The sequence below is a fragment of the Zonotrichia albicollis genome, chromosome 3, assembly GCF_047830755.1.
Source record: "Zonotrichia albicollis isolate bZonAlb1 chromosome 3, bZonAlb1.hap1, whole genome shotgun sequence".
In the NCBI taxonomy this organism is placed as follows: domain Eukaryota; kingdom Metazoa; phylum Chordata; class Aves; order Passeriformes; family Passerellidae; genus Zonotrichia; species Zonotrichia albicollis.
The window spans coordinates 42088350-42101453 of record NC_133821.1 but is presented as its reverse complement, the minus strand read 5'-3'; the positions used below and the strand labels follow the sequence as shown (position 1 = coordinate 42101453).

Below are 13104 nucleotides of genomic sequence, written 5' to 3'. Positions count from 1 at the left end.
CGCCCCGCCCTGCCCCTCCCGTCCCGTCCCCGCCGCCGCCGCAGCGATCGCTGCCGCCGGTCGCGGCGGGCGGGCGCCATGGCGGTGCGCGGGGTGCCGTGCCTGGCCTGGTGCCTCCGCCGAGTCGGGGCCAGCGGCGACTGGCTCCTGCTGGAGGCCGGCACGCAGGTGAGCCGCGCCGGGCTCCGGCCCCTCGGGGCGGGCGGGTGAGCACGGCTCTCGGGGCGCAGCTTGGTGCGGTCTCGTGGTTTTCTTACAGCGCTTTCCAGGAGGGAGAAGCGCCGCCTCGTCCCGCTTAAGGAGCAGCCTCCGTTCGGAGCGGCCGCCCGGCCGGGCTGCCCGAGCGGGCGCCGTTCAGCCCCGGTAACGGCCGCGGGCGGGGAGGGCGGACCCGGCGCTGGAGTCGCCTTGGCCAAGCCTTCGTTTGTTTATATCTCTGAATTCTTCTGTCGTATTTAGATAGAGTTGTTCGTGTGACGGTAACGTAAGTGAGGACGAAGGGAATCCGTAGCGTAATGACAAAGCGATGCTTTTGGCGAGGTTAACAGTCCTAAGGCATTAGGTGTTCAGGTGTAAACGAGGTCGCGTTTAAATTGTATTGGTTTTGTTTTGGTGCGGTACAGGAATAGCCATTTTCTCAGCGACCGTGGATTTTAGTTGAAAAATAGGCCCTGGTACTCTTCCCTAAAACCCAGCAGGCAAAGATGTGTGATCACGTTGGAGCAATGTAAAAGGATTGCTGATCTGGTGGTCAGAATCGGGTGGTGTGGCTGATGCTGTGGTCAAGGCCTTGTGCTCACACACTGCAAAAAGCTTTCATCCAAATGTGTGCTTTTGTTGCTCTCCCATCATGGATTTGAAGCCCTGAGATGTGCTGATCTCCTCGGTGAAGGACTGGAGGTAACAACTTACAGCCAGGGCGCTGATAAATGTGCAGGGAATCCAGTTTGGGATGTTACTGCTCTGATTGTCTGCACAGTGGTTGTCCTTCACAGCAGGGAGGCTGATGGCATTCTGGTGCTGTAGGTGTGCCAGGCCATAGAGCACAAAGTGCTTTTGCTGGAGATTTAAATTATAATCATAGAATATCCTGAGTTGGTAGGGACTCACAAGGATCATGGAGTTCAGCTCCTGACTCTGCCCAGGACAGCCCTAAGAATCACACCACATGCCTGAGGGTGTTGTCCAAACACTTCTTGAACCCTGTCAGGCTTGGTGCTGTGACCACTTCGGTGCCAAAGGACACAGCTGATGTGTGGGGATGGGATGTGATTTGTCAGTACTGCTGTGAGCAGCACTGAACTCCAGCAGGTGAGGGGTAACATCTTGGGCCCCTGTTTGCTAAATGAACTTGATCAAGGGGGAGTTTTGTGACTGGCCCTGCTTGCTGTCACTCATATTGGTATGTGAGGTCCTGCAGATGTGTGTGACTGGGCCCTGAGGATGCCACTGCAGGGACAAATGCACAGCTGGTTTTATGTTTGAATCCTCATGAAGAAGGGAGTCTTTATCCATTTGAATCTCTGTACCTCTTACATATGCAAAAATACATGGTGACAGAAGACTATATGGAACATTTAAGAGATAGGCACTAACAGGGTTAAGTTTGCTTTTGTCATCTTAGTTTGCTTCCTTGCCTTTGGTTATGACATGGGGGTCTGAGCTCTTGCTCTAAACCCAAGGTGAGAACTGCTCAGGAAATACAGTGCACACATCAATTAAGAGAAGTGTGCAGAGAAGGCACTAGAGGGAGGGAGAGCAGGGATGTGCTTTAAATGGCAATCTGAATTTAGATGTGATTTAATAAGATACTGTGCAATAGTACAATTAAATTATGTCCCTTCTTGCAGACGATAGTATTAGAGTCTAATCCAGTTACTTAGATCACTTCTACTACTGGCTATGGCCTGCATGTAGCTTAGATTCTGAGCCATGATATTGATAATGTGATTTACACAAGTATTGTGTATTTAGGGCAATGTTGAGTGTGCACTTTTTTTGATGGCAGCTTTCTGGGCAATTTTTTTTTCCTGTATATTTCCTGTTCACAAATGGTTGAACAGATGCAACTAGCAAAAGAAGAGGGTAAGAAGTAATCTTGAGACCCACACATAATAGTGCTAGTTTGAAGAAATGGTTAGATAATGACTGAGGTGGGACACAGATGGTTTGTGAGCAGCTTTGGTGCTGAGGAAGATTTCCATAAAACCAAGGTTGTAATGTGCCTCAGAGAAATCAAAATTTCCTCAGTGGGAGAAAAAGATAATACTTTGTAAGCTTCCATTTTCTATATACTCTTAAATTTAAATGAAAAAGAATCATATTATGCCAAACTTTTTGGAATAACCACAAGATGTTGATCTAGAATTTTGCTGTACTTAAATTGAAGTGCTATAAACTGAAATGACCATGTCATTACTGATTGCAGTAACTACACTACTTTATTTTTAGGTGACTATTGGCCGAGGATTAGATATCACGTACCAGCTGGTGTCAAAAACCTGTCCCCTGATGATCTCTCGTAAGCACTGTGTCTTCCAGCAGAATGCAGAAGGGCAGTGGACTGTCAAGGATAACAAGGTACAGAGACCAATTGAAGACCTTGTACTCAGAGATTCATTGAATAGGATCCATTTTTTTGGATCTAGCAGTGAATAGGCTATGGTATAGCATAGTGTGATAGCAGGTCCATGGGAACGTGTTTTACCTGTTGCGCACTTCCAGCAGGAAACTTCAGTCTGCTGCAGTAGGGATGCAGACTGGATTACTTTCTGTATGTAGATCCACCTCTTGGAGTAGCATTTTTCAGACCAGTGTGGCCTGGCCAAGGGCACCTTGCAGTCTGTGAACTTGTTTGGTGTCACTTTCTTAAAAAATATCCTATATGAAATTTGACATAGGATTTTATCCTTTCAAAAGGATAACACTCTTGTAGTGCTAATGAAAAGATAAAGTGCAGCTCCTTTTTGTAGTGACAGAATTGCTTTAATTGTAATCAACTTCAACAAGAATCTAGTGTTAGAAAAGCCATGCTTCATGTTGTGTTCAAATGAGTTTCTCCTGAAAGTTCTTCTCAGCTGATTAGGATAAAATGTTGATGTCAGAGTCCTCAGCTGGGTCTCACTTTGACTTCAGTAATCTGTTTTTATATTGTGATCTCTCTACTTTCTCATTTGGTCTGAAAACAGTAAAATGAATAATTTGCTTTAAAACAGCACTGGTAGAACAAAAATGTTCAACACATCAGGCAGATTTGAAGGATGTTTGGGTTGACAGCAGATTAGTCAGAAAGGAATGGAGTGGCTATTAAACTATTAAAATTACACTGCTCTTAAACAAAACCCTCTTGTAGTACATGTATAAACTTGGAAGCCTAATGCTAGTGCATGATAGGAAACATCTACCATAGATTAACTATTAACACTTCCTGTCTCTTTTCACTGTTGACCAGTTGGTCAGCTTGTTTCATTGAATCTCATTGAGACATGTCAGTTCGTAGTGTTTCTGCAGTTTATCCTGAGCATAGACCAGTTTTGCTGGTTTTGAAAACTATTTCTTGAGCTAATTTTGAAACCATTTTTGTGCTTTGAACATTATCTCTAGAAGAATATTTTCCTTCTTTACAGTCTCCTTGTATTTATGAAAAACTTTGTTTTCTTCAAGGACTATAGCCAGTGCTTCTTTCTATTTCCCATTTTTTTCTGGAATTTCAGGTAACATTAATTGTCAGGAAAAATTACGGTAGTATTCTGTGTTACTGACAATGATCCCTTGTGGAGTCTTTTTATTATTTAGTTCTTATTTCTAAAGCTTTTGTGCAGGTTTTCCCCTCAGCATTCATTGTTTCCCTTCTGCACAAGCAGAATGTTGTTCTTGGTGCTTGTACACAAAATCTGTTATGCAGGAATAATGTGCAGTAAATAATACAGTGCAGTAACTGTAATAAATGCAACCCTGAGCCTGTAAACTGGATATCACAAGGTTTATTGGAAGAGGTGGCTTGTTCTGATTGAAGCACTGAAGAGGTTGGCTGTGTTTGTTTTACAGTTGCCAGAAATAACTTTCAGAGGATGCTGTAACTACATATTAAATTTTGGTGGTTCTGTGTTTATTGGCAGAGTCTAAATGGAGTTTGGCTTAATAAACAGCGCCTGGATCCATCAAAAGTCTATCCTATTGCTGAAGGAGACCGTATCGAGTTGGGAGTGCCTTTGGAAAACAGAGAGACTGCTGAATATGAGTATGAAGTGATTAAAGAAGAATGGGAGAAAATCAGACCCTTTTTAGCCCCAAGAAGTGACCTGGGGAAAGCTAAGAGTTCAAGACCTAAACGTAAATTTAGTTTGGAGGACTTGGAGACATGTGAATCAGAAGGCCCTTCAAACTCCAGATGCAAAAGAGACAGAATGTCCTGTGGCAATGAACCTTTAGATAAATCGTGGGGACAGGCAGGAGAGGCCAAACGGCTAACAGAGAAGATGGATGTCAAGCTGCCTTCTCCTGGGCCCAGTGAGGGGGACGGTGCTCCAGTGCATGGTAGCCCTGTGCACTCCAAAGCTGTGACTGTCCCCCAGCAGGACCAGAAAGGCTCCGGTCTTGTAGAGTCATGGACTGGCTTGAAAAAGCTGAGGAAATCTCTAGAAGATACAATGAAATTAAAGGTCAAAGTGCAGGAGAAGCAGACTGCAGTTCTAAACGTCAAGCAGAAGTGCAGGAAATGTGATCAGAAGGAGATCCTAGTAATGGAACAGGAGCTGCAGGAGTTGCAGAACCAACTCTGCATGGAGCAGGAGCATCAGCAGCAGCAGGTGGAAGAGCTGGAGAGGACATTCTGTAAAGAGCAGCAGAAGCTAGAGGTATAGTGGTGGCAATAATTTTGACCTGTGTCAAAATGACCCATTGACCCATTCCATTCACTTTGATGGAATGCCTCGTGTAAGGCATTGATCCAAAATAGCTCTTGAACTGTACAGTAACAAAAATAGTGCTTGTGTGATTTACCCCTACTAAAGTTTTTGTGGAAGTATTTAACTTAGCACGGATCACAGTGCACGTACCAAAAGAAAGTGCAGAGACAAAAGAGATTTGGCTGCATGGGGAATTCAGAAAAAAGTGCAAAATAAAGCATTTCAGTTGGAAAGAAGCATGTTTTTAAATAAGAAAATGAAAGTCATTGCCTGATCTCTGTTGCTTATAGAGAGGACAAGTTGAAAAGTAATTACTTCAAACGTGAATTTCTCTCAGAATATGGCTGAAGTAAAGCCCAGTTTGCATGGCAAGTGCACTGTTTTTACAGTCAATGAAATACTGCATGCCTTAATCCCTGGGGGGAAGGAGATTATTTTCCTACTTTCAAAAAACCCTTTCTTGCAATCTGTAAGTACCTTTAAGCAGTAAGTATATGTGATAAGTTGCTTTTTTGGTAACAGACCAAAATCTGTTTGAGCTTGAGACCACTCAAAATCAGGTTTAAAGAAAGTGAGGATTCATCTTGGAGTGAGTTTAATAATTTATTAGTTACTTCCTTAAAGTCCATTGCTAAAGACAAGATACCACTATGAGAAGTACAGAAAGTTTGGAGGTGTGTCCTTAGAAACAATGGGACATTTACCTGGAGCTTTAGGTATCTCTGAAGTCTTTGAATGTACTCAAAGACAGAGTTGCATCTTTTAGGCTGTTGCTGATCTCTTTGCTTCTATGAATATGCTGGTGCCTTTTGAGCTAGAATAATGTGGAGATATTCCAAATATGGAACTGTAAATGATATATGCATTTTAACTCATCACAGTAAATGATAGCTTTAATTTCTGTTGCACACATGTAACCCAAAAGTGGAACATATCACTGTTTATTGAAAATCAGTGTTGTTTCCTTAAGCATATCCTCTAAAGAAAGTGTGCAGAGTAGTAATTTTCTCTCTTATGTTCTTCAAGTCTTTTTTTTTCCCCACTTCTTACCCTACCCAGGGAGAAAAATGTCAACAAGGGGAAGAGAATCTGAAGGAGCAGCTGGCCCAGGTCCTGCAAGAGGCAAGTGATTATGAGTCTAGGTTTGGTCTAACTGTGTAACTCGGATATTTAAATCTTTCCAAATGTTGTGGCCTCTTGGTAGAAGACAAGGACTGTGCCTTAGGTGACTGAAGAAACTTAACTGAAGTGAAAGAGTAACCTGGAAGAGGGAATGCAAAGTGTGATGGCACTGGGAAGGTCATAAATAACTGGCAGTGCATTCCAATTTTAAGTTAAGGATAAACTGCCTTAACGCCTCAACTTATATGTGTTGCTCTTCTAGGAGAAGAGTAGGAGAAATGAGTGTGCTGAACCTTATAACTATGGCCACATATCTTTAATAGGATAGCTTAGAATGGTACTCTTATAGCTTCTGGATTGGTGTTGTTACAGCATCGTGCTTTGATGGAAGAACTGAATCGTAATAAAAAAGATTTTGAAGAGATAATTCGAGCCAAGAATAAAGAACTGGAAGAAACCAAGGTAAGGAATAACTGCATTCTTAGTTTTACTCATAAGTGAAACATGATATGCTGCATGAGCAGAGGAAATGGTTTATTTAACATTTGTCTTGGCTCTGCCTGGCCTCCTTTAGTGCAAAATTTCCGTGTTTTGAGGTGGCAGCTGACACTGGAAGAGGGGGCACCTTGCCCTTTTCATAAATTGGTGTCAAACAGTTGTTATTTGATCTTTCTCAATCATAAAGAAAGCCCATAGCAGCTGAACAGTGCATTTTGGAAGAGAAATGGTCCCAATGCACCCTTTCTTTGAAAAACAATCAAAAAATCAAGCCAGAAATAACAGGAAAAAAAATCCACCAACAAACCAAAAGTGTTTGAAAAGTGAGGTGCTTCATTTTCAGTTAAAGTGTATTCAAGTAAAACTGCATTGTGGCAGCAGTTCCATAAGGGATTGTAGGACAGAACTAACGTGGAATTTGAATAATGAATGAGATAAACCACAGTTCTTCCTGCCCTTGACACAAAGTGATGAATGGAAAATAATTAAGGCAATCCTTTCCTGTGTCTTACTTTTGGAAGTTATCACATCATCCACCGCTGGCAGTTTGCTTTGTTTTTTTAATGTCATCTTTGGAAATTTTGTTGCTGTTTCAACTATAGCTTCAGTTAGTAGAATTTTCCTTTTATTTTTAGAAGATAGAGCAGGCACTTAGCCTAATCAGCCTAATTTAACTCTTAACAAGCAAACAAAAAGATTATTAGGTTGTTAAATGCAAGTAAATGTTTTAAACTTTATTCCTTCCTTTTTTTTTTTTAGTATTTGAAGTGTTTAGTCTGTTGGGTGTTGTGCTTTTTATATCAGACACCAAAAAAAAACTGATTAAAGCCAAACTATTGCTAGGAACAGGTTGAAAAGGATTCTGAAAAGATTGTTCTGCTGGTAGTTCCTTTAGGCTGAAGGGAATTTTGGGTAATAGCTGTTCTCTCTTCCAAGTTCTCTGTAGTGGGTGGGAATATTCCCAATACTGCTGAGACTACAAAGAGGAAAGAGATTACAGATCTGGGTATGTGATAGATATCTACTCCACTTGACATGTGGAGATCTGCAATATGATTTTCTTCCCCTGCACACACTCATGCCAGTTGAGAAAAACCTTGTTCTTTGTTGATACACAACAACATGTACTTTTCCACCAGGAGGAGAAGGAAAAGGTGAGAGCCCAAAAAGAAGAGGTGTTGAATCAGATGAATGATGTGTTGGAGAATGAGTTGCAGTGCACAATCTGTTCTGAGCACTTTATCGAGGTATGTTTAAACTTGTATGGGTTTGCCAGTAAAAAAGAGACTTGAGAAGCTTTCCATAGCTCTAATAACACAATATTTAAGCCCTTTTCCTTACTTACCTTGTTTAACAGTCCAAACAGACCCACAGTGAGTTCTTATGGGAAAGAGTTGATCCAGAAATCTATTCTGTCTGCCCTGACTCTTCTTTACTTCACAACAAGTTCAGCTTTAATGTCTCTATCTGCATAGACAAGAGTGCTTAATCCTAAAATGCACATAAGTTTGGAGCCCTTGTGTAGGTTTTTGACCTGGTTCCCTGAGTTGCTGCTGACAGCTGCCTGGGGAAGAATTATTTTGTAGTGGACCTTGCTTTAAGCTGACTAGAGTTGGACTGTTTGAGGTTTAGCTATATGGAGAGGTTAGTAAAGGAAGGGAGGTATAATATTCAGTCAGGTCCTGGGATGTTTATATTGTTTAGATAATCTTTTTCTTTGAGAAATTGGCCTGTTTTCATTTGATTCTACAAATAATAGGCTATGCTTGCTATGTAGACTGTTATTTTTGTTTATGTTTTGCTAGAAGGTCAGTTTCATTACATTATTGTTTTACTATGGGAAACCTGTTGTGTTAGCCTTGTTATAATGGCTTAAGAAGTAGCTGAAATTTTAATTTCTGGTTTCTCAGTACATTAAGATGCTATTTTGCAGTATCTGAATTTTTTCCATAATTTATTCTATACTGATGTCCTGCTGAATTCCACAGGCAGTGACACTGAACTGTGCACACAGCTTCTGCTCCTACTGCATCAATGAGTGGACAAAACGTAAAGTGGAGTGCCCTATCTGCAGGCAGGAGATCAAATCACAGACACGCTCTCTGGTGCTGGACAACTGCATTAACAGGATGGTAGAAAAACTGGATGTGGAAATGAAAGAGCATCGCCTGAGCCTTATCAGAGAGCGGAAAGGTGAGAGGTGGGTGGATGTGGCATGATGAGTACAATCTCTTATTCCCTCTGTTTTGCACAAGTTTCTTTGGCACCTATATACCAAGAAGATGCTCAGGGAATACTGCAGAAACACTAAAAAAATAATAATGAGGTCTGTCTACTAACGAGCTTTACTGCATAGTAAAATAAAATAAGTACAAAGTTTGGAAAAAAACTTCAGTATGAATTCCATGGTCTGGCAGGAAAACTTAGTTTATGCTAAAGGTTATGCTCTTTCAAAGAGATCTCTTAATAAAAGCAAAAATACACATAGGACATAGAATGGTCCTTTCAAGGACATAGAATGGTCCTTGAAAAATTTACCAGGCACTTTTGATTAAACTGCGGAGTACATAATTACAGAAACTCAGCAGACCTGACAAGAAGCTCTGAATTCTTTTCTATGTGCTAGATTTATGTAGGAAATCTCTGAAAGAGACACTAGTATATCATGTAAGTATGACTGAACTGATAGTTGCTCTGACATGTTTATTTTTGTGGAATTAAAGCCACTGTGGCTTACAGGCATAACATCTTGCCTAGTTGTTGCTAAAATACTGTGCATCATGGTGGTTGTTTTATTAATAACCCCAGTATGGGTTATTTCTAGTTTGCTTCCTTCTAAATTTCTTTGTAGAGCACTTGACATTGGTATCTAGGTGCTGAAATGTAGATGTCTGTTCCTGCTACCCCTTAAATTTCTGTTGCTGTGTTCTCTTAAGTAATTGTTTTGTTTTCCCTTCATAGAGATGAGTGCATGATCCTTAATTTTGCAGCGTATCAAATTGTATTTTTACCAAAAGAAAGGTGTTTTTGATAGATGTGCCATGGTAACATAGAATGACATCTCTAAGCAGTGCTGGTTCAAGCCTGAAATTATAACCTCTGTAAGCCTTTCAGTCTGATTCCCTCAGGAAGGGCTGCATTGCTGAGAGGCTGCCCGGCTCAGCTACAAGGATTGCTTTTACCTCTGTGGAACTGAGGCAGCCCCTGTGCAATGCATGCATCTGCAGAGTGCCACAGTGCTCCTAAGTGTCTGCTCAGGTGGCTGATGGGCACTGGCTGAAGTGGTGCCTTCAGTGCAGCCCATTGTGTGCTACACCAATGGTCTTCATCCTTGCTCAAACAAAAAGCAAACGAGTTCTTAGCCTACCTTCAGAAATAGCTACCAGTAGGAAATCATTTAAATTTAGTGTGACACACTTCAGCTGGAAGGTGAAATGGTTTCTGTGCCTCTTTTTGTGCCGTGATGGAAACATTTTGATTGAAATGAAGATAACCATTTGTCTATTTAAAATTAATTCCTAAGAAATACCTATTAAAAGAAGAATGATGTTGGAAGTGGCACTTGAGAAGCTGTCAAGGCATTCCAAGAAACCTTTCTAGGAGTCTTAGTAGCCCCAGCACTAGAAGGACAGCTTGCAGTCTTAAATAGATGAAGCTTTTGATGAGGCTATAAATGTCTTGAACAATCAGTACCTGTTTGAGAGCCCCTTACCATGCTTTTTCTTTCCTTTTCTTACCTGGCAAGACACTGAAATAGTTAGCCACTTCCATTGCCTGTTGTGTCCCTGTGAAGGGGTGGAAAATGTCTCCTCCTCACCTGTGTTACCTTAATAGGAAAAGACATAGAGAACACTTTTGAGCACTTAAGAAAACAAGCAAATAAATAACTCCCATTCCTTTGGTTTTTTTATGCTGAAAACTGAAATGAAAAAGGCCTATATCCTGCAGCTTGAAAGATTTATTGTAAACTGACTGTGAGAAGCTAAAATATATTTTCAAAGACAAGTAGTAATTTAGCACTTGTGGGTACAGTGGTCACAGCTAACTTTTGTATCTGTATGTTTTGAATGCAGAGAAACAGAATGTGATGGTGAAGCCAGCCACAGACAGTGACAACGGTGTCCCTTCTACCACCTACTCCATCTCGTCAATGAACAGTTGTGACAGTGAGGACTCTGAGGAGGATTCTTCCTATAGTGAAAGCTACTATGTTATCTGAACATTGTTACTGCAGACTCATTGCCCCTGTGCTGCCTTGAACCAGCCTAATGGCGTTTGGTTGACTGCTGCTGGAGGAGTGGACTGGGCACCTGGAAGGACCTGTGAAGAGGCTGGAGCTGTAAACTAGCAGCATTTGGAAGAAGGATCTTGTTTTCCAAATGAATGCACAGAAGATTGATCTCTAAAACAAAATTGGGTTTGTGAGAGAACAGACTGCCATTATGCTGGCTCATTGAATTACAAACCCTAAACTTCCACTTTAGCTTGTGACCTGCTCAGTGTAATGAAAGAGTTTGTATTGAATCATTGCCCTTTCCTTAACGAATTACATGTTTACATCAGCATCCCTTATTTCAGGCAGCAGAGGGAATGTCCCAAGCCTTTTGAGAACTTGGCCATCCCCACCAGCAGGCAGGAGATAGGTACAGCAGGAAAAAGTGCCAATGTGGGTTTTCCTCTTGAATTTCACATGGCAACTAGAGTCATCCTGGGCCTTTGGCATTGAAGGTGATAAAGGGTGGGATGCAGACACTGTTGGCTGCAAGTGCATTGTAAGCTAACTGCTGGCCATCAGCTTGCTCTGTTTATGTAGCCCATTCTCCATTAGATAGGGATAGAGGAGATTAAATCTTCCAGAAGTCTTTAGCTAGTGTTCTTTTCATTTAGTGTCTTTGGTTTGTTCCCTCTTCAGGCTTTTGCATAAAGGATTTTAGAACTGGGAAGCAGCACATCCAGAAATTTTTAGTAATGACTTTAAAAACATATAATCACCACCAAGAGAGGAACCTCTATCTTCAGGTGTGCTGCTCTCCAAATTAATGAAATGTCCTGTTGGCAGGGTAGGAAAGCAGCATCTGTAGACAACCACAAGATACAGAATGAAGCACTTCTTTTTATTGTTTACAAGACATAACTGTTGAGCTGTGGGTTGTACTACTCTCATACCAAATCACTCATTCATAAGAGATTGATGAAGTCTTGCCTCATCCTATCATGTATTTGTCTATTGAGTTCCATTTTCTAGTGACTTATGCTTTTGACTTAGCTGTTACATGGAAAGGACTCTTACACTGTGAGAACAGGATGGGGAAGCCCTTCTCATCTGTAATATTTCTTTGGCTCTTTGTATATACCTTTTTGGTTCTATGTTTATTTTGTTTAAGAACAAAAATATAAATCCATTTCTGCATTAGTCTTCTTTGGTGCAGCCACTGAGATGTCTTCTAGTTGTCTTAGGCTTTTTTTAGAAAACAGACTATGTAATTTAAATACTTTGCTTCATGTTTTGATTGCTGTATGCAGTGTGACTATTGTAAAGTTAATTGAAAGACATTTGTATTCAGGAACTGATCAAAGACAGCCCAATCCTTCAAGACTGTGACTACCCTAATGCTAATTTAATAGCTACAATCATACCTCTTACCTGCTTCCCCCAAGAAAGATCCCATTGAAAAGGTACATGAATGATGTCCTAAGGGAGTAGTGCTGACAAATTTGGTCAGTAGGGTTCAAACAGGGGAGGCCTGATCTGTGGGCCAGGCAGCTTGCTTAAAACTTTACTGTAAGGTTTCTTTTGTGCAGGAGACTTTACATCTTCTGTATTCTTCTTTCTCTTTTAATGTTCATTTTCTGTATGTGCTCTTGAGAGTTTCTTTTGTGAACAGATGCTTTCTAGAATGAGCAAGAGAAGAGCATTCCTCAATATGCTCATGAAACAGGCAGATGTGGAACAGGCATTTCCAATGAAGAGGAGTAGAAGGAAATCTGGTTATGTAGGACTGTGAATTCTTTGACTCTGTATCTCTTCCATACGGCCGTGCTTTTTTCTCATTTCATTTTGCAGAATACATATTTATTTTATTATATTGGTGTTTATGCATATTGCAGAGAAGGATAATACTTCCCCTGGTAACAGAGTGGTAATCTTTGGTTTGGTTTCTGATTGTGTCCTCTTTTCATTAGAACACAAAGAATGTAAGCGGTGTATTCCAAATTATTTTCACTCTTACTGGTAGGTGCACAGTGTGTAAATGTCCACAGAGAGAGGTTAAGTATTAATAATGTCCATGTACAAAAGCTTTTCACTGACAAAAGCAGACCTGTGTATCTGCAGTGTGTTCTCCTTTGCTCTAAGGTCTGGATCCTTCTACTTGGTTATCTACTTGTTTCTACTTGCTGTGCCCTTGGAGATATTATGCCCTGAACTGTTACCTGTCTTGGGATGGCATCAAGTGCTTCCAGCTGTCAGGTTATAACTGAGCTGGTCACAGATGATGCGGGGCAGGTTCAAGACTTGCTGTTTCCCTTGGATGGCAGCTGTCAGGCAGTGTGATAATCAGACACTTACAGAGCAATA

General features: G+C 41.2%; 1 protein-coding gene across 1 annotated transcript; it reads left to right on the top strand.

Moving 5' to 3' along the window:
- The first annotated feature begins 78 nt into the window (after nucleotides 1-78).
- RNF8 (ring finger protein 8) lies at nucleotides 79-12671 on the top strand. The gene is made up of 8 exons (XM_074538597.1): nucleotides 79-168; nucleotides 2452-2580; nucleotides 4119-4856; nucleotides 5967-6029; nucleotides 6402-6491; nucleotides 7667-7774; nucleotides 8516-8720; nucleotides 10601-12671. The coding sequence occupies exons 1-8, from the start codon at nucleotides 79-81 to the stop codon at nucleotides 10744-10746; spliced, it is 1569 nt and encodes a 522-aa protein (XP_074394698.1). The 3' UTR covers nucleotides 10747-12671.
- Nucleotides 12672-13104: the final 433 nt, after the last annotated feature.